The 22,428-nt window shown below is 44.8% G+C and overlaps 1 protein-coding gene across 3 annotated transcripts in view; it reads left to right on the forward strand.

The window, feature by feature from the left end:
* The window catches only part of LOC146796827 (metalloproteinase inhibitor 1-like), a 147,652-nt gene extending 129,175 nt beyond the window's left edge, over positions 1–18,477 (forward strand). For all 3 annotated transcript variants that reach the window (XM_085629568.1, XM_085629565.1, XM_085629567.1), the window contains exons 3-6: positions 752–840; positions 4,255–4,369; positions 8,196–8,317; positions 17,762–18,477. In XM_085629568.1, coding sequence (XP_085485694.1) covers positions 752–840; positions 4,255–4,369; positions 8,196–8,317; positions 17,762–17,911 — 476 coding nt within the window. In that variant the 3' untranslated portion in view covers positions 17,912–18,477. The remainder of the gene's footprint in view (positions 1–751; positions 841–4,254; positions 4,370–8,195; positions 8,318–17,761) is intronic.
* The last annotated feature ends 3,951 nt before the right edge of the window (positions 18,478–22,428 follow it).

The raw sequence follows: 22,428 nt of genomic DNA on the forward strand, positions 1-22,428 counted from the left end.
CGTCACGGCTCCGCCACCATGAATGCGCCGCATTTACAATGCGGCGCACAATGGGGCAAAAAACGGACAGATGCGTGACGCATCTGTGCCGTACAGGCAGCGCATTGCTGGAGTTGCGTCGCAAGTGCGACGCAGCTCCAGCAAGGCTCTGGGGTGCCCTATCTTCACATTGCTGCGTCAATCCTTACGCCTGGCGCAGGGTTTTGATGCAGCATGGGCTCAAAAGTGACTGAGTCAAATCTTTTCGATTTCACTCAGCCACTTTTAAGAGGCGTTCCTGCGATGGAACGCCCCCCCCCCCTCCTGTGCGGGAACGCCTACTTCTGGCGCAGGGCTTTACAATGTGATTCATCTCCCAGAAAAGTGACGCAACGGGGTGTAAATCTGCCCCTCAGTCTTCAGTGCTCCACTCTCTAACTTGAGAAAATGTTCATGCAGAAATGGTGAAAATAAAAAAAAGTGTTGACTTACACCTAGGTGCAGTAGTAGATTTACACGTGAGTAAATCTACACATGCATTTTTACCTTTGTGAATTGGGCTAAATAGCATGTGAATAATCTTCATGAATCCAACCATCCTGAATCCATGTGGGGTAAGTTCTACAACTGCTCCACAATGAAACACACAAACAGAAACAAAGCTAGGTGACATCTCTATTCACTAGTCTCTTTGGTTGGCTTTTCTTTAAATGAATGGCCATTTTCTTTGCTGCTGTCATTTGGTGCTAATCATCTGTGTTTTATCTGACAGTCCTCCAAGTCAAGTTCCTTGAACCCGCTACGAGGCCTGCACCTGGCTCTCAGGACGTGCAAAAGGGCTACAAAGTTAAAGTTGAAAAGGTAAATACTTTTTTCTTTCACAGAATTCATAATGAGAAAGAGGTATTAAAGTGGTTTTAGGAGAAGGGCTCTGCTTGGGAGATTTACGAAAGGGAAGCAGATTTGACACCTAAAGTTATGCCTCTTCTAACAGAATCAGTGGACTTTAGTGGCCAGGTTGCCACCTGCCCTCTCTCCTTAAAGATGTGGGTTTCTAACCATAGGAAGTCTTTGTGATGATGAATCAGCGGTAGCGGAGGTGACATCGTAGATCATTTTGCCTCCAATCACATCATGGAGTTGGCCTCTTGTTCCCACCTTAGCCTCTCAACAGCCTCCTATTTGCCTTTTTGCAGTACAGTGGGTCTAATCACCCCGGGTGGGGGACATCCAGGCATTGGGGCTCAGTTGAATAGCCAGGTCTTCAGAGTCTTTCGGATTTCCAGTTGAGAGAAGGAGGTCTGTAGCTACAGGGGCATGGTGCCCCAAGTCTTGGCCGCCCGGTATGAGAAGGAGGATCCACCACTTCTTTTGCAGTGGGTACGGGATGTGTAGGTGAGGGAGAGGGGCCCAGAGCATGGATGTCTTGAGGGGGGGTGGAAGCCGAGGCATTGGTTGATGTAGGCAGGCCGCTGGTTGTGTAAAGCCTTGCATGCATGGATCAGCTGCTTGAATTGACATCTTCTCTGTATTGGGAGCTAGTGGAGTCTTCGAAGGTGGGGGTGATAGGTGTTCAGGGGAGGTCAAGGATGAGTCTGGCAGCAGTGTTCTGTAGGAAGTTGGTGGGGACCCCCGCATAGATCACTTTTCAGTGGTTGAGTCGACTGGCGATGCTAATTTTAGCTGCTAATGGTCTCACAGATGGAGCAGGAGCCTAACATTGCTGGTTGGCATCCTGGCGCTTTCTTACCATTATGAGCCGTTCAGATCAAGGGTACTGAGGTCATGGCCAGAAGTAGCAAAGGGCAAGCCGGTAGTAATACCTGTTATCCCAGAGAGGCCCTACTAGTCTGCTCCGAGCCCAGGTTTTAGAACATTATAGTGCTAGTAGACGTGCTCCATGCTTGACTGGATCAGACACTGAATGGAACACTGAGTTCTTAGAGAGGACAGTTCACATATCACATTCTCAGGCACATTTTTGTCATCTAGAGCCCATACAACAAGCACTGACAAAGCCAATAGTCAGTCAGTAGCTCTTTATTCGGCCAACAAAGACCATAAAAGCACAATAAAAAACACAATATAAAACCCAGCAAGACAAAGTCAATAGGTTGGGCTTCATTCAGGTGTGCATTCTTTGCTGTAAGCACTGCAGCGACAGATGCAAATACCCAGCCTAATGAATAGGTTTGAAGAAGTGCCACTGGGCCATGGACCCTGGCACTGGCGGTCCATGCCATGTCTGACACTTCACGCCAGCCCTGTAGTTTTAAGTAAACAGCATTTTGCATTCTGAAACGTGTAGATTACATTTTAAATCTGTGTGTGATGAGACTACAATCTCGGTGGCTTTTGGCACTGGAGAAATCCCTATATACTGCTCCCATCTGCCTGTCCGTGCATGTGCCTTGCATGTCCCCTTCCTCACCACCCCCGAGACCCCCTCACATCAGCCTCAAAGCTCCATGGAAGGCTGGTGTGAGTCTTTCGTGCAAGAGGTTTATACAGCAGTGGCAGTGGCACTCACAAGGTAGCGATGCGTTGCATATAACATGCACAGGCCGGGTGGTACATGGCACTGAAGAGCAGCGCAGGCGTTTGGCTGCAAATAGTGCAGCAGGTGCAGTGGCACCAGAGCCCAGGGGCTTTAGGGCCCACTGAACCTCTAAGATGGCCGCAGTTTACTGCCCATCCGGCGGACTGGAGGACAATTTTCCTTACTTGCCACTGGGTGCGTGGCACCCTTCTTACTCCGCTGCATAAGCTGACAAAGAGATTTGCACAGTTCGAAGCTCACACATCATGGCTTTCAGCAGATGCACAGTGCATTTTGCACTGGTTCAGACATCACAAACCAGAATCATCCAGGCACCAATTTATAACAGGCATACAAATATGACGTACACATACTTGAGGAACGCCTGCTGATAATGGACGAGAGAAAGACGTTTCCTGGGTGGGAAAGAGCTGGGTAATATCCATTGGAATCACTTACCTATGTGATACCTATCTGCATGGTACTTACCTGTGTGGCACTTACCTGTGTGGTACTTACCTGGGTGGTACTTACTTGGATAGTACTTATCTGCGTGGTACTCACCTGGTAGTACTTACCTCTGAGGTCCTTATCTATGTATTACTTACCTGCGTGGTACTTACGTGTGTGGTACTTATCTGCATGGTATTTACGTGTGTGGTACTTATTTGTGTGGTTCTTACCTGTGACAAAACGAATGCAGGGTAGAGGTCACAAGGAGTAAACACCTCTGGTTAAAGGTTGCATACTGTTCAAGTATTGTGGGCACTAAGAAGGTGTCCCCACTTTTCGGGGTAAGTTTACCTTGCATACATTTCATGTCACAATTTCATGTTTAGCTACTACTAGAGGGGGTCTTTCCACGGTGATACAGCCGGTTTGGTGGAAAATACAACCACTTTGTACATGAAGACCTCTGAATTTAGAGAATAATTCTTCATTGCTTTAACTGAGGGTTTCCTCATGATGAGGAGGATTGAACCTCCCCTCTAAATAGTAAGTCAGGCCCTGACTGCCAAATCTAATGAGAACATTAGGCCAGTTAGAAGTGTTGCTCCCAAGTCTTGAGGAAGGAATGGAAGAGCTGGACAGTAAATTGTAGCTTGGCAATTTCTATGACAAGCTTGATCTTATCTTTCTGAACAAATTCCTGAGTTCACCATGTGCAGCCTCCTATAGCCCTTGGAGAAATGCCTGCACTCCGATAACTGCCCTCCATACTTCTGCATGCGAAGAGGCGGGAAGGCGGTCAGCGCTCCATCACCAGCAGCGCGGTCCTCTCCTGTATTTATTGCACACTCTAAGGTAGGTCCTCTTCACAGGGGCCTCAAAAACCTGGATAGGATTGCTAATGTAGGGTGCACAGGAATAAAAAGGGAATCTGCTAAAAAAAATGAGATAACAAATAGCATTGTGTTTGTTGGGAAAAGGGCTGATTTGATGAAGCTGGAAGTTTAAATTTACTGTTAAGTTTAAAGAATTTATTTTATTTAAAAATCATCCACCATTTATAGTCTCGAGTGCATAGAGCACTGCTGATCCCTCACCAGCAGTTTAGCACACATAGTTTTTTTTCTCAAGGGATCTTCACTTGTTCACCTGTCTCTATAATCCCAGTGAAAAAGGGAGCAGGGTAAAGGCCTGTCCCCGGGTCAGCTCAGTGGTCAAGAGGTAACAGCTTATTTCATCTTGATGATCTCCTAATGCCACACATTATTATTCACGTCTTATGCTAGGTACTCAGAGGTGAAGAGGCACTGAAAACACTGACGTTCATCGATGCGCAGTCTGGATCCTCTTGTGACTACACTCATCCTCCCGCTGAGTTCAACAAGGATTACCTGATCGTAGGTAAGCCACCTCTGGGGGTGTTTGTGGAAAACACAGCTTTATGCATTTCAAGTGGGGGATGATAGGTATTTATCATGATATATTATCACTGTGTCCCGTAGACAATCACTGTGGTATTAGTACATTCAGTACTTGAGCACCCCCACTTCCTACAAATATGTACATGCAGTATATGAGCCTACGGCCTACTTCCTCCCCTTTTTGAAGTACCCCACTTCAGCTGCCTTTACCACTCCCTCCAAACCTGTATATGCATTATTTGAGCCCCCTGACCCAATTACCCCATGGCACACACTCTCATGTGAAAAAAATACTTGGTTGTTGATCCTCATAAGGGATGTGTTTTGATAATCACAAGGGATGTGTTACACAGTGCTCACTTTCAACAAGGTTTCTAGACACTTAAAACAGCAAAGCTCAAAACGATCTAATTTAAAGACATCAGATGCAAGAACTGGTGACACCTGGATTCTGATCTCCTAAATGTTGTCTGCACGAGGCGCGGTAAGCTCCACGAGCCGTCTCACCGTTATTCATGTGAATATGCAACAAAGAAGGGAAGATACATGGTTTGTCAATGCTGCTATATACAATTATTTACAACCAGCACATATTCCACGTACAGAGCTATGCTGTCGTTTGACTAATTTCGCTCAATATAAATACCATGTACATCCATGCATACAATATTCTGAAAAGACTGCACACTCCCTTATGAAATTGAGAACTTTGTCAGGATTTGAGATGGTTTGGACAGTAAAGTCTTCACCTCTAGAGCTGTTCCTCTGTTCTTATGGCAGTTTCACTAAAGCTTGCACAGTAAGACCAGATCTGTGCCTTCACATCCAAACACGAATTATTGTTGGTTAGTAATCCCCGTTCAATTTGGTGTGTTGATTTGGGAGATTTTCTTTGGTATTTTGCAAATTCTCAGATGCCTTGGTACAGCTGACTCAGCTTCCCGCCCACTTGGGAAAGAACAATTGAGAACATGGGACACAGACATGTCATAGTGCACTTGGTACAGTCGTAACATTCTGCCTGACATATGGAGTTATTGAGAAACATTGTTCCTAGTAAAGAACTGAGACAGGAAGTCTTCTGAGATTGGCCGTGACTTGTGATCTTCGGCCAACATGATAGAGAGTCAAACAGTTTACTAACTTTGAATATGTATTGATTTATTGTGCTATATGCATCAAAACATTGTAAATGAGACATGGCCCTTAAGAATTGAAATGTAACAGGGAATTGTGATGCACATATCGGACCCTTTTGGGCTTTTCTAGTCATTGTCCAGTTTTCCAAGTCTATTCATAATTTCTATCCCGAAATCAAGCAAAAAGGCTGTTATACAAAAAGGTGTTAATGCAAGTTCCACAAATCTCTTAATATTAAGGAGATAAGAGAATTGTGTGGCATCCATCTAGCTTTTGTTTCATGCCCCCCCCCCCCCCCCCCCGACAGAAACTTGGAAACATTTTAATGAACTTTGAACTTGTCATGTAAATCAAATCATCCATTCTGGCAGGCAGACAAATTATGCACTTTTTAATCTTAAATTAAGACAAATAGATGCTGGACTAAATGTGAAGTGTGACAAACTCTACACTCTTCATTTTTGCGTTTGTCAAAGTGATTGTCAGACCCACATTTTCCCAGTACAGGCAGACAGGACTGTAAAACAAGGGTGCTGCCTTGATTGCTGTACATCGAGAATCTTTCAGGAACTCTTCTTGTTCCTGCACTGACTTCTCTTTTTAATGTGACAAATAACTACCTCCTGTGGCTGGAAAATATCCACCCAGACCTGAAGCCAGGCACCATCACCTCTGACACAGTAGAATTGTCAAATGACAGGCCTGTTTCACGTTTGCAGCAATTGGCTGAGCTTCTGTTCTGTGGTGAGGATTTAAGTCCAGACCCTTAGAGGGTGTACAAAAAATCACACTGAACACTAGGCTGATTCTTGGTTTCTCATCTTGGTACTGTATCTGTCACCACAGCAATCATGAGGCGCCTTCACTTTATGGTAGATGGTGGCAATGTTCAGACCCTACTAAATTCTCATGCAACGCAGCATGGCAGCCAAAAATGCTGCGCTGCGTTGCTTGAGCAGTAGATAGCAGGAGAGCACAATATATACAGGGATATGGCACTCTCATTTCCCTCTAAAATAGCACTGGTGGTGCACCACGGGTACACCTGTGCACCATTGTTCAAGGGTGCCTGTGTGAGTCTAGCATAAGATTTGTGCAGGAAGGATACACTTGCAGTACAAAATACTATACTTAGACTCATTTTAAAACTTTTCCCACTCTGTTTGTGGGCTGTACAGTGCAGCACACATGCAAAGTCGGACAAGAAAGGAGAAAAAAAAGCATTTCTCCTTGATAGCACCTATTTGAAATGGGCGGTCTTTTTGGATGCAAAACCCTGTCTACTTTTTTCAGTAGATAGGGTTTTGCGTCAAGAACCATGGGTGGTTGGATGGGAACTCCTATGCACCACCCATGGAACGCCCCTTGATTCCAAGTAATGCAAAGCTGCAATATTCACCGCTTTGCATTACTTTTAAGTAAATTATCAGCGCAAAAAAAGTTTTGCACTGAAAAGTAAATTAGGAATAAAAGATTTTGCATCTATTGAAATACGGTGCAAAATCTTAGTAAATTTACCCCTCACTCTGCCTTCTCCTCACCTTTGCAGCAGCCTTCATAGGACTACTGCTACATCTGCAGACTTTGGATTGCTTGCAGTCCAACCTTTTGCCTAATTTAGCACACTTTATTGCACAGTTTCTGCCTTTAGCTCATGGGAGTTGGTCTGACAGTTGATACATAACTGTAGAAAGGACTTGGGACAATAATTTAGAGTCAAGGTTGTACAAGCCCCAAGTATAAAGTTGGAGAGCATCAGAAAAGACAGAAAGGACAAAAGGTGGGCTCCATTATCCTGACAGTATTTACCTTCTGTGAACTGGGTGTATTTAAAGTGCATCGTCATGTGTGGTTGTTTGTGTGGTTATTGCCTGGGTGAGTGTGGAATGTAATCTGCCCTTTCCTCCTGCCAATTTACAGAGTCAGAGTTTCTGGCAGTATTGGTCATCACTAGAACAGTGCTTAATTTTGTAAATAAATTAGTGCCAGGTCTCTTGTCAGGACACCACCGCAGCTTGCACTATTCACTGCCCCTGCAAAGCTGCCAGTGATAGTAACAACAATACTACTAATCATCACACTCTTCAAGTGTGACAATTCAGACAATTTCAGGCCCCCAAAGCTATAAGAAAGGCTTGGACGGCAGGTAATAGTCATTTAATGTATATTGAATTAATAATTGACTGGTGTTGTGGTCATCTGGGACAGACCCACCTAGTGGCAGACTGTCACAAGCGCCGGTGTTGACAATTACAAGCTGGTGCCGAGCATCCGGAAAACACCAGCTCAAATTAAGCAGTGCACTGGAGGGTGACGAGTTGGAGGCTGAGTAGGTACATTGGCATCACCGACCTTGCAATTGTCTCTCCCACAGTTATTGACCACCAATCTAAGCCGGTCCATCTGGGACTTTCAGCAGCCGTTCCTATGAATCTAGATGTCCATCCACACATGCCGGAAGAGTCTTCCCAGGAGCTTAGTACTATTCATTGTAATAAATGTATCATGGAATTTCCCTGGAATTTGCCTTAATGTACCTAATCCCACCTTGAATCTAATACATACTGCACAAAACGAATGTTCCTCAATCGATGCCCTGTAGTGCGAGAGGGTACGCTTGCAAATGCTAATTGAAATGTGTTCCTTTCTCCACTGTCCATGAGCAGCTTCCGGCACTGCCAGTGACGTCTCTGTGAGAGACTGCAATATTATTGCCTCATGGAACCAGCTGCCCATTGGGCAGAAGAAGGGTGTCGAGGGGGCCTACAACCAAGGATGCACTTGTGAAGTAAGTATGCCTGAGGCGCTGGGTCCTCTTCGTGCTGCTAAGTAAGGGGGAAAAGAGAATTCAACCAGGGAGTGGGGCAGATTAGTGGACACAACATGAAGAGAAATTGGATAATGGACTTACATTGGAGTGGTGGGGCGGGGCGGGGGGGGGGGATTTGACAGACGACCACTAGGGAAAATTAATTATTTATTTACATTTTTCCTCGTTCCTCAAATGTCCCCCCAAACCCCGCCTCACCGCTCTTACCAGCACAGGCTGCTCCTGGATTTACACCCGTGCATGGGTGCAGATTTACAAACATCAGGAATTCACAAATATTTATTATAGTACTGGAAACTTGCAACATTTGCAGATTTCTCAGAGTACTCCTGGAAATCCTTGAGAATCCCAACGTTCCTGTATGCATAGGGGATTCTGTAAGCCTCATGATATATCCTGTACAATTGTCACACACGAGTAATTGCACCATTTTCATTATTTTCTCCTAGAGCCACCAGTTTTGCGACTTCTCTCTTTCCAATCTTCACCCTGAATAGGGATTTTCTTCAGGCTTTGACAGAAGTAAATCTCTGTTTTCAGGCTAGCAGTATATCAGAAATAAATGCGGGAATAACAACAAACCATTAAGTTTGTGGGTAATACCTAAGCTTCCAGGGAATCATCACTTTAAATTTCCCCCTTCTCACCCCGGAATAGGATTTGCTCATGCATAATATTAAACCATCATAAGGTGACAATAGTACGTGTACACGGGGTAATATCACAAGGGGGTAAATCAATTTCCAAGTGCAAGATAACCTTTGTGAAACCAAGCCCTGTGCTTGTGTAAATTAAACCTATACCCTCAAATGACTTTGTGACTCTGGGCCAATATGTCTTCTGTGAACATCAAAGTAACATTTACAAAAAGTATCAAGTGTCCCCCAAAATTAATTTTTAAGTCCTTTCTAGCTGCCTATTCATGGAGATGCTCTTCTAACCTACCTCAGTGGCCAAGAGAAGTCGTTGTCTAATACACATTTCTAGCTCGGCGGAGTATTAGCTAAGGTGAACCATGGATCCACAGTGAAAGGCTGGAGATGGTCTACGCTGCAGAGCCCGAATGGACCATTTTACTGCACAGAGGCTCAGATCCGACCTGGGTCCATATTACAGACACTTTCCAATGTGCCAAACATATACTGAGCCATGTTGTTGCTTTCGTAATAAGGAAATTATAAAAAAAAAGAATTCTGCCAGAGTCTATAGTAGAACATGGCTGTTGCACTTAGGCAAAATGATGGAGAAACTGCACTGACTACATGTCAGTTGTGCCCTGTTTTTGTTATTCTTCTAGTAAAATTGAAGCAACTGAACTTTAACCAAACTCAATACTATCTTTCACATTTGAAAAGCAGAAAAAACACTTTCTTCATTTCTTGTTTAACACAGCCAGTGAATGATGTAAAATCCTTCTGTCATGTCTGCAATGCCACAAATATTCTTTTCACCATTCCCCGTATTTCCGTATCACCCGTCCAGCAAAAACGGTGTAAGTGGATTTTGTCCTGTCTGTTTGCATTGGTGCAAAGCCTCTGTAATGCGGCTCCGTCCTGTCTCATCACGGCAAGGTTTATGTGGGATGTGCCTGAGCACGTTACCTTAGTGCGTGGCTTAACATCACCCTTTTTGCATCATTCCACTCCAAGACCCCTTAATGCCACGTATTGTGGCGTGTGTGCTGCGTATTTACTCTGTGTGCAGTAAACGCACTGATTCTGAATTCAGATAAAGCAATGTTTGCGTCATCTCCAGCCTGCATTCCCATCATACACCTTGCGTATGTGCATATATCTTCTGTGTAAGCGCTAGTTGAGTCTGTAGACTTATAATTTGGCAGCTCACATAAAGAGTATACAGTGGCAAAAACCACCTGTGTCATGTGATTCGGGTGCAAACGATGATGCAATTCATAGTAAACGCCATTTGCACATTCCACTCTTCTCTGATATTAAACTAAAATCTCAAAACATATTGTTTGGGAAAAGTAAAGTTCCTGCCTTGCCCTGGTTGCTTCAGTTGCCCCAGTTGTGCTCATCAGGCCACCCCGTTGCGCCTTCCTCTAAGACGTCGCCCTGCTATCACCCCACCAGTCAGAGCTGCTTGCAACCCCTACGGTAATCTATTACTCTTGCGCCCTAATAACTTCTCGTCCATGCCCTGCCAGTCTCCTCCTGCCCTCATGCCTTACCAATCACTTACTGCTCTCTTACCGTGCCAGTCACTCCCTGCTCTCATTCCCTTTCCGTCACTCCCTGCTCTCATTCCCTTTCCGTCACTCCCTGCTCTCTCCCTTTCCGTCACTCCCTGCTCTCTCCCTTTCCGTCACTCCCTGCTCTCATTCCCTTTCCGTCACTCCCTGCTCTCTCCCTTTCCGTCACTCCCTGCTCTCATTCCTTTTCCGTCACTCCTTGCTCCCGTTCCCTTCCTGTCACTCCCTATTCTCATTCCCTTTCTGTTACTCCTTGCTCTCATTCCCTTTCCGTCACTCCCTGCTCTCATTCCCTTTCTGTTACTCCTTGCTCTCATTCCCTTTCCGTCACTCCCTGCTCTCTCCCTTTCCGTCACTCCCTGCTCTCATTCCTTTTCCGTCACTCCTTGCTCCCGTTCCCTTCCTGTCACTCCCTATTCTCATTCCCTTTCCTGTCACTCCCTGCTCTCATTCCCTTTCTGTCACTCCCTGCTCTCATTCCCTTTCTGTCACTCCTTCCTCTCATTCCCTTCCTGTCACTCCCTGCTCTCATTCCCTTTCCCGTCACTCCCTGCTCTCATTCCCTGCCTGTCACTCCCTGCTCTCATTCCCTTTCCTTCACTCCCTGCTCTCTCCCTTTCCGTCACTCCCTGCTCTCATTCCTTTTCCGTCACTCCTTGCTCTCGTTCCCTTCCTGTCACTCCCTGTTCTCATTCCCTTTCCTGTCACTCCCTGCTCTCATTCCCTTTCTGTCACTCCCTGCTCTCATTCCCTTTCTGTCACTCCTTCCTCTCATTCCCTTCCTGTCACTCCCTGCTCTCATTCCCTTTCCCGTCACTCCCTGCTCTCATTCCCTTCCTGTCACTCCCTGCTCTCATTCCCTTTCTGTTACTCCTTGCTCTCATTTCTTTCCTGTCACTCCCTGCTCTCATTCCCTTCCTGTCACTCCCTGCTCTCATTCCCTTCCTGTCACTCCTTGCTCTCATTTCTTTCCCGTCACTCCCTGCTCTCATTCCCTTCCCATCACTCCCTGCTCTCATTCCCTTCATGTCACTCCCTGCTCTCATTCCCTTTCTGTCACTCTTTGCTCTCATTCATTTCCTGTCACTCCCTGCTCTCATTCCCTTCCTGTCACTCCTTGCTCTCATTCCCTTTCCCGTCACTCCCTCCTCTCATTCCCTTCCTGTCACTCCCTGCTCTCATTCCCTTCCTGTTACTCCCTGCTCTCATTCCCTTTCTGTCACTCCCTCCTCTCATTCCCTTTCCCGTCACTCCCTGCTCTCATTCCCTTCCTGTCACTCCCTGCTCTCATTCCCTTTCTGTCACTCCCTGTTCCATGTCCCACCAGCCACTGTCTTCTCCCATGCACTTCCTGTCGTTCTCTGGTCTCGTGCCCTTACAGTCACTTCCTGCTCCCATCCCTACCTATCATGTCACCCAGGTCACCTGCTTCGACTGCTAAACCCACAATCTGGGATGTTGAGGACACATCAGATCTGAAGCCCTGATGACTGCAGTTGTCCCTTCCACGGTGACAGTCCTGGGGCTTCCTCCTATCCCAAGCCCCGACTGGTAATCTGCATCACTCATGTCTGAGTCTTCCCTCTGCTGTCCAGACTCTGTGAGGATCCACCCTCATAGATTAAGGACAGTGATGCAGAAACATGAGAAGGAGACAATTGTTACTATCCCATCCTTTGGGCGCCACTGGATCTCCTCTCTGGAGGTCATCAAAGTAACCACAAGATCAAGGAAAGAATGTGGTTCAAGATGATTTGTCCTTGCAATCTGGTTGCAGTGTTGTGCTGTGTTATGAACTGTGAATGAGTTAGAATATGGTGTGAGATGTTTTGTTTTCGTAAAAAGAAGTATGCTGTAAATGGAGCCTTCTATTCAGGTCATCGTAAAAGGCCATCCGTATCTGGTGCAGGATCCCCCCACAAAAGCGCTGACACTTTTCACACTAGTCATTGGTTAAGGAGAGCTCAAAAACAAACAAATAGCCATGATATCTGACCACTCCATAACAGAGATAACCCAAGAAGCTTGGCTGTCCTGGGTCATCTATAAACCAGAAGCTTGATGCTTTCAGTACGATAACCATCTTAGGAAGTTCAAAGCCGATCACTACAAGTGGAGTGGCATGCCACAATCCCAAAACCTTTTTCTTGACTTACTCCTTAGGCCACCACTTTCCCCTAGGTGTAAATTGAAGACTCAAAAACACTCTAGAGCACATAATATTTACCATGGGCATCAGTCCCTCTTTGTGGTGCACAGTGTGGTGCTTCTGATGGCCTCTTTGTCTCTGCGCCCGCATCCATCTTATCCTAGCCATTCATCTTTGCCCAGCCCCATGAACAACCGCGTATTGCCTGTCTCTCTGTTGCGCATCCATCATATAACTCGGGCGGTGGAGCACCTTGTTTCCCTCGAGGGAACATCCTCTTATAATGGCACGTGCAGTCTACGTGTGCTGGTACTATCTGCATTACAGAATGGGCCGCACAAGCATCTATAGGACCTTCTCTAATACTACAGTGCCCCTTGGGGTGCAATAAATAGCTCCTGTCACAGTGGTTTGCAGAGGAAATGGTCACTGGGTGAGACCTGCTGAGAAGTTCCCACACACACAAAGGAATATGCAATTTACTCTCATCCCCAAATGTGGATAGGCGCTAAAATGGGATTGAAGAGAATTTTATTCTCCTTTGCCACATGCTCACTGGTCTAAATAACATTTTTAATCACTTTAAAAAAAAATCTTTTTGTCGCTCCACTCTCTTCTCTGGGTATTTCTTGTTGAGGTAACTAGTGGCTGCTATAAACATAGCCATAGGGGCTATTTACTCATACTCAGGACTTACAGGCTGCCAGGGCTAGCTGCTTGCCTCCATTTCTCCCCGAAACACCACTGCACCTGCATTCTGATTGAGTGGAGGGAGGACTGGTTGGTATACTTCCTTCTGGTGTGCCATTCTTCGGATGCCATCTTGGGAGAGAGATGGTCTAGTCTCCCTCCCAGGCTTCATTTCCTCTTAGCATAAAAACGGAGGATGGCGCCGATGCGCAGCGGATGTTTGCCGCAGATGCACGGCTGGTGCGCATAAGGCAAGCCCGTCTGTGCCCGTCCGTGCCTGGATCGCGCCCAGCGCCTGTCCCCCTGGTCAGACAACTGCAGAATCAGTGAGGAACATCAGGTATTCACGAGAAGTCCTATTAGCACTGAGACCTCGCGGTACCTGCCCCCGCACATTATGTCTAATGCTTCCTCCCTGACCACACTCCACCGCTTCTGACCCAGTCATTCGAGGTGCTCAAGATCCAAATCAGCAATATACTTTGCTCATACTGAGGTCCCCGATCAGCAGAGCAGGAAAAATGCTGGCCCCACATACACAAATATTACATGTATGTTCTTAAATACAAGGTCCCTAGTGAAGCATCACCTAGAGCTTTACGATTTAGTTCAGATGCAGCACATAACCGAAACATGGGCAGATTTAAATTCTGTCCTAGAAATTGTTGCGGCCAGGCCCCACGGATTTGCCGTTCATCGGCTTGATAGGCAAACAAAAAAGGGAGCGGCGTTGGCTGTTTTTTATCAAAACCATTTTAAAGTTTCTTTCTAGCGGTCAACATCTTCCGGCTTTGAGGCCCTTGCATTCTCGATGCAACCGCTGAACATGTAGCCCCTTAAGGGCCTGTTAATTTACCGCCCACTGGGACCTAGATGCGGCTTTGTAGATAAGCTTTGCACAATTCTCGAATTACCTATCCTCCAGTCCTACTTCTTAGTGCTAGGAGATTTTAACTTCCATCTGGAAAATGAGACTGACTCAGACTCTACAAAGCTGATCGACACTATGAATGCGCTCGGACTTTCCTTAATCTCTAGAGGTCCGACGCACAGGGCTGGACATATGCTAGATGGGATTTTTTCAAATCATCCATCCATTAACATATTACCATCTCTCCCTCTTACCTGGTCCGACCACTGAACAATTAATTGGCAGATAAAGACTCAGAAAACCTCTTTGCATGGAGATGTACCGCAACAAGTCCCATGTAGAGTCTGGCATAAAATGTAACCGGCTGAACTGATAGCCATCCTTAGAACCACATCCTGGCAATCAGCTGGCAACCTGGAGCAGAGTGTTGAAAACATTTCGCTCCGGTTAAACTCGTTTTTTGACATCTTAGCCCCAGTCAAAGAAAAAATGACAACAAAGAAAGTCTCCCAGCCATGGTACAATGAGACCCTTGGGACATCGAGACGGGACTGCCGTAGGCTAGAACAGAAGTGGAGAAAAAATTATGAGGTCGAAGAAAGAACCATCTACAAAAATAAATTAGCCGAACATAAAATATTTATTCTCGCTGCTAAAACTTCCTATTACTCTGAGCAGATAAACTTAGCATGTGATGCAAAGAAAACTTTCTTTCAAGTCATAACAAAATTGGTTGTACCAGGCTCTCCCAATCCAGCAGTAATTAATAAATAAAAGTGTAATGCCCTTTTTTTTGAGTGAATAAAATACTTTATTTTATTAATCATTTGATTAGAATAAAGCACAAAAAAATGCGAGCATATAAAAAGAAAACAATTTCAGTGATTAAAATTTCCTATAAAAAGGACATACATATTTCATAATACCGTATATATATATATATATATATATACCTATATATTATAAAAGCTGTCTAAACAAATAATACTTTATAGGCATGCTCTAAGAACAGTACAGTCCTTATAATTGCACAGTCCTCTTTGAGCCTGAAACAGTATCGTACGGCATCTGCAGTTGTTCTTATTTTAGCGTTATTAAACAAGGGGCGTAACTATGTCCTCTGTATGGGCGGCAGCTTCGGGTAGACGCATATTAAATGTACAAAAGTTTCCTTACCCATTCCACAAAGCCGACATGCTTGTATATCTTTAAGTGCCTGGTTCCAAATCCCTTCAAGTTCCCCAATCGGTATCTTAACCTTAAGTATTTCCGTTTTATGTAACTGGGAAGATTCCATCCTGAGTATTCTTGAGCCTGTATGGTATATGTATCAATGACTAGGTCCATATGTTTATGTTTCCCAGCTTGTAGAAGATCTGAATTCCACTGCTTTGTAGTTAGCGTATTACGTATCAGATTTTTCCGCACATCTCTGGTCATTCGCCCCATCTCCTGTATATCAGGCAGATCATGAGATCCTATTTCTATCATTATACTATATAGTTGTAAATCTCTGACTTTTTTGTTCCGGAGATCTTCAAATATTAGATGTTTCAATGTGCACGGATCAGCCTTGGCACAATCAATAATGTACTTCACACAACTTCTCTTATGCAACAGTTCCAGAGATTTTAGACCAAATTCTAATCTTATGGTACAATGTGGAGTTGCCTGTCGTAGATGAGGTATGGTGCGTACACATTTCATAAAGCATTTCTGAAGATCAAGAATGGCTTTCTTATTCATTAATGGAGATGCATATAATAAGTACGGAATCATTTTCATTTGTAATGCGTTATGTGATGGATCAATAGCATTTCCTCCAAACATTTTCATGAATTTTGAAATTGATTTAGTAATAGCAATTGATTTTGCATTTTTACCTTCTAATGAGGTGCCACACACATATTGGAACTTAGCGCCAAATCTATGTCTGCAATATAGAGAGAAAATAACAATGGTGAAAGGACACAGCCTTGCTTAAGACCATTTGCGGTATCCATTTTTGGCAACAGTGTATTATCATGAGCCAATTTCATCTGAAGCCATGTTTCCAAATACAGGCCAATGATAAGATTCAAAAGATTCTGATCAATTTCCCATGTTGTTAATTTACTCCACAGCCTTTGTCGGTTAACCTTATGAACCGCTGTGGAATAATCCACAAAACAGGAGTATAGCGTTATCTTCTGTATGCCTGTTTTTTTTCCTAACAGGGCCAATGAAGTGATATTATTGAGTGTTGAACACCCTGAGCGACATCCAGTTTGGGTTATTGGTATTGTGATGCCCTTGCCGACTTCTTTCAAGAAAAAGTAGCAAACATCTTCAACAAATTTGCCGCAGGCAGGACACCCATACAGCCGGAAGGGCTAATCTTGAATGTGGCATTAGGTCAAGCCAGATTTTCTACTGTCAATGTTCCGTTTGAGGAACAATTTATGAATCTAATCCCATTAATCAAATCTGGTGCCCCACAAGACCTTTGCCCTTCAAAGGTAATGCATATGATTCCAGCACACGTGGCACAACATCTGGGGCAAATTTTCAATACAATGCTTGTGGTGGGTGTTTTCACTTCACATTGAAAATCTGCCTCTGGCATGTCTCTGCTAAAGAAGGACTATCTCAGTGCTCTGGACTCGAATAAATATTGTTCTATATCTAGACTTCCCTTTGCCGCCAAGTTGGTGGAGAAAGTTATAAACAAACAGCTATCAAAGTAGTTAAAGAAAATTGTTTACTGGATGATACCCAATACGCGTTCAGGGAAATCTATAGCATAGAATCTGCCTTGGTGGTAGCCACCGAAGATATCCGTTAAACGCTTGATAAGGGCAGGGATTAAATCTCTTATTCTGCTGGACTTGTCCGCAGCATTTCATAGGTCAACCATGAGATTCTGGTTGATCATATGCATAGTTTGGGGATAGATGATACTGCACTAGGTCTCCTCCAATCCTTTCTAGCCAATAGGCAACAAAGCATGGCGTTGGGCAAATTTATATCCAGGCCTTCTTCCCAGCCCTGTGGAGTACCTCAGGGCTCGGCACTGAGCCCGACCTTGTCAATCTTTACGTGACGCCGTTTGCTTCACTTTTAAAAAAATCTGGCTCTTCTTTAGCATCATACGCCGATGACACTCAAATTGTGGTGCCACTAGCGAAACCTGAGAATAGCTCAAGACTACTGGTCATAAGAGTATCTGACCTTCAAATAGTTTCATTTCATACATTACATACATTATTCTACATTTTTAAAACACTCTGAACCATCACTGTTTATTGATCTAATGATTGTAAAGTAATTCAATTGTCCTACTGACCTATAATTTTTATTTAACAAATGTTTACATGCAAAATAATATTTTACTTAAATGCATAACTTTGCTGAAATGTACATTTGAAAACATTAACACACCTGGAAGCTATGTTTTCACATCTTCATGGTAAACAGCTTATTTGTTTTTTTCTTCTTCAGATCCGCGCCTGTTATTCCCAGCCTTGTCCAACGGCACCGAAGACATGCACATTAGAGGAATATACAGGTGGTGATGCTGAAAACAAGCTGAAGAACCAGGTCTGTGCCCCCATCAACAGCACAACCTGCAATTGGAAGAACATTGAGTAGGACTAGTGTACCAGAGAGGCAGTCTCACTAATAAGAACCAGTGGATCGATAGAACCCCTTCTCTTCCATTCACCCTGTGGGTGACAAATACTGACCCAAATAAGTAGAGTTACCTGTAGAGTAGCCTGTAGAGCAGGGTTCTCCAAAGTCGGTCCTGGAGGGCTGGATCCATGCCAGAGTTTTAGCATCTCACCAGTTAGATAAATGTTGCCCTACAATCTTTAATAGAGCCCCTCTTAAATAGGGGCAGTAAAATCAGCTTTGTAAACATAAGATAAAAAACACAGAAAAATAAGAAATGCAGTAGAGATTGTCCAGATTTCCCATCACATGGGCAAGTGGAAGAATCAAGGTTAGGTTGAAAGCCTGAGGGGAAGCATAGCAAATACTTAACAGTTCCAACCCCTATGTAAGGAGTCACTCTAAGAGACTGAGAATGGGTTTTACACTGCTATTTGTCGATTTTTGGGCCCCCTGCGTGTGGCCTATAAAGATTTTGCTATACTGCTTATAAGTGATCTGTGGTTCTCAAATAACAGCTTAATAAAAAGAATTTTTAAAAAACAGTGCCAGCACTAATGCAGAACATATATGTCCAAAATGCATGCATTTCATTTGAAAACTAAAATACTTGCAAACCTTTTAAGTTGTTGAAATTATGTTTATTGTGAAGGGGATGCTATTTAACATATCTGTGACTTTGACCTGCTCTTCAATTTCTCTGGAACGCCTCCCTATAATACAAGTATGTATTGTGGTGGCTTCAATTTTGTGCCATTTAAGCCACTGCTACTCTTGTGTTTCGTAAACCAATTAAAATATCAGAGCAACCCTTTGATATGCAAGGTCATTATGGCTGCTGTTAGAACTGGGGGTCCCTAGTTGGCAGAGGTAGGTACCTTTGACTAAATAGGGACCCTTGCTTCTAGTCAGGGTAAGGGGGTACACTCCTAAAATAACCCCTGCTAACCCCCTTGGTAGCTTGGCACGAGCAGACAGGCTTATCTCAGAGGCAGTGTGTAAAGCATTTGTGAGCACATGCAGTAACCCAGTGACAACACTACAGATGGACACCACACAAGTTGTAGTATAAAAATAAGTATTTTTATATAGACTTATCCCAAGACCATAAACGACAAACATCCACAAGACTGTACTTTAGAAATAGCTTAGTTCTCTTAAGATGGTAATTGTGACACTTTAAGTTCAATGTACCTTTGGATGCGTAACGCTATACAACGAAAGTGTTGCAGGGAAGGTGATGCGTCGGTTCCTTACACGCATGAATGGTGATGCGTGGGGTCCCTGCTGATGAGTAGGGGATGCGTTGGTTCTTCTCGGCATGGGGAGGTGATGCGTCGGTTTCTTACTGCGCTTCCGTGGCGATGCGGCCCGCAACGCTGTGATGCGATGAAGATCCGGTGTAAATAACAAAAATGGCGTCTTCGGCCGTACAGCGACTCAACGATTCTTCTGAGCCACGACAGGCCCTGCGACGCACTTCCCGGTGATGCGGCAGCATCTGATGCGACGTCGATCCTCTTCTTCGGCGATGCGAGGCGCTTCGGCAGCGATGCAACAACTGCAGCGGCAACACGCTTTCTCAGCGATGCGACGACAGCAGCTGCGGCAGCGACACGCTTCTCCGATGATGAGGTGGCATCTGGTGCGACATCGATCCTCTTCTCCGGCGCTGTGAGGTGCTTTCACGTTGTGAAGCGTCAGCGGCAGTTCGGCGACACTCTTCTTCGTGCATCGCGCTTCCAGCTCCTTGCGACACGCAATCCCCCAGAAAGCCCAACACAACTGCAGGCACTTCCAAAGAAGTCTTGGGGAGCTGGTGGGTGGAGACTGTTATCCCTGAGACTTTAGCAGGAGGCAAGCTCTATCTCAAGCCCTTGGAGATACTTCAGAAGTTGAATGAAAGTAGCACAAAGTCCTTTCTCCTCTCTTTGGCAGTCAGGCAAAAACTGCAGGCCAATCCCTCACCCTTAGGGATAGTCTCTCCTCAGTCTCTCTGGTTCCTCTCCTCAGAAAAGGTTTCTTCTTGTTTCCCAAAATGAATCTAAAGTTCTGGGGTCTGGGTCCCCCTTTTTATACACAGTTTCTCTTTGTTCTCTGAAGGCAGAGAGGCCTTTGCCTAGTCCAATCCAGTTCTGGTCAGTCCTGGAGCACTTTGTTTACATGAATCCTTCTTTCCTTTCACAGTGCAGGGCAGGGACATCAGATGCACCACAGGAGGTGGAGCCAGCATTGTGGAGGGAAGGCACAGCCCTATTCAGGTCCCAGGTGCAACTTCTCCCTCCCATCTACACGCAGAGCTCTCTATTCAGCCCTCTACTGACTCACCCTGTCTCCTGGAATCCCCCAGCCCCTGTCACTCAAACTCCAGACAAGGAATACACAACCTAGCAGAGGCAGGCTTGGATGGTTTGACAAGAAAATACCTACTTTCTAAAACTAAAAGATGCATTTTATCATTCCGAGTTCAGGCATATTAAACTCAAATTTCTACCTAGTTCCCTGAGTCAGTTAGGATTATAGGATGTAGTAATCAAACTGCCCATTCAGGCCCATGGGGAACAGGTAGCCTTGCAATAGTGAAAAACGAAAATGGCTGTAATTCACTATTAGGACATGCCACACACACCAGGGCATGTCCTAGCTTATACTTACAATGCACCCTGCCCTTGGGCCTACCATAGGGGTGTCTGATGAAGAAAAGGGATGGTTTAGGCACTGGCAAGTGGGTGCACTTGCCCAGTCAACATGGCAGTACCAGACTGCACACAGGCTCTGCAATGGCAGACCTGAGACACACTTTTACAGGCTGCTTCTGTGGGTGGCACAACCAGTGCTGCAAGCCCACCAGCAGCATTTGGTTTACAAGCCCTGGGCACTCTCAGTGCACTGTACTAGGGTCCGACAAGTAAACCTAATCAGCCAATCATGGAATCACTAATCCATACATCAATTTACAATAGGAACAGCATATGCACTTTAGCACTGATCAGCAGTGCTAAAGTGCCCAGAGTCATAAAACCAACAAAAACAGGTCAGAGAAAATACAGGGGGAAGGCAAAAAGTTCAGGGATGACCCTGCAAAAAGCACCAAGTCTAACAGCTGCTAAATGTTTATATCAAATAATTTCTGTTAATTGTTTTTATTTTTATAACCAAAACATATGAGTCACAAATTTTCAGTGAGCTACATCTTGATTTTTCTTTGTATAATCAAAGTCTATAATTTTAGCTTAGGATGCCCACTAGCTGGTGGATTCAGTCATAGACACAATATCATAAACGTGCTTTGCCTTTTACCTAAGTCTTGAATAATATAAAGTTTTGATGACTCAGTTTAAGATCACTAATCATATAAATACTACTCTACCACTGAAAATACATACTGTCTGCACTATATTCTCTTTATTTAAAATGAACAAATAATAGCACATAAATAGTGGAAAAATCAAGGGCAAACACTGATCTTACAAATGATCTGCTCAGAACACTGCAATTTATTACATAATGTTAGAAATGGGGGTATCTAGTTGGCAATAGTTTGCACCTTTGTCCAAATAGCGACCCTTGCTTCTAGTCAAGGTAAGGGAGTTATGCCCTTGGACAACCCCTGCTCACCCCCTTGGTAGCTTGGCATGAGCAGGCAGGCATATCTCAGAGGCAATGTGTAAAGCATTTGTGCACACATACAGTAACACAGTGAAAACACTAAAAATAGACACCACACTAGATAGGAAATGTTTATCTAAACCAAACAAGACCAAAACTACAAAAATCCACCATACATTTATCAAAATATGACTTTTGCAAGGTAAACACAGTTCTGTCCATTGCAAACTATGGATGCATCACTTTCAACACAAAGTATCTCGGATGCATCAAAAATCGCAAGCAAAAACTGACCCAGGGAAGGTGATGCGTTGCTTCCTTACATGCGTCAATGTGAGGCGTTGGTTCCTTGCTCCAGGGGAGGTGATGCGTTGGTTCCTTACTGACACACAGGGGAGGTGATGTGGCGTTTCCTTACTGGAAAGGAGGTGATACATTGGTTTCTTACTGTGTGTAGAGGTGATCTGTCGGTTTCTTACTGCAGCCCCAATGTTGTGGTAGATTTGGAACCCAGGAGCAATACGTTGTGCATCGGAGGTGAGGCACAGCTTTGCGAGGCTTCACGTTGTCTAGCGTCAGTGGTGGGGCCTGTGCAGTGAGGCTTTGCAGGGCTTTCTGTCGTCCGGCATTGGTTGCGAGAAGCATGCAACTGTGTGGCAGAACTCGGTGAGGCTTTGCATCATCCGGCATCTGTTGTGAGGAGTGCACAGCTGTGTGCTAGGACTTGGTGAGGCTTTGTGTCATCTGAGGTTGGTTCCGAGGCATGTGCAGCTGTGCAGCAGGGCTTTGCCAGGTTTCGTGTTGCTTTGCTCCAGTTCTTACAGAGATGAACTGCAAAATCTGCTTCTGAGGCCCTTTGACTGGAGGGAGGCACCTTAGGAAAGGGT

This window comes from Triturus cristatus, chromosome 10 (genome assembly GCF_964204655.1).
Source record: "Triturus cristatus chromosome 10, aTriCri1.1, whole genome shotgun sequence".
Classification (NCBI taxonomy): Eukaryota; Metazoa; Chordata; class Amphibia; order Caudata; family Salamandridae; genus Triturus; species Triturus cristatus.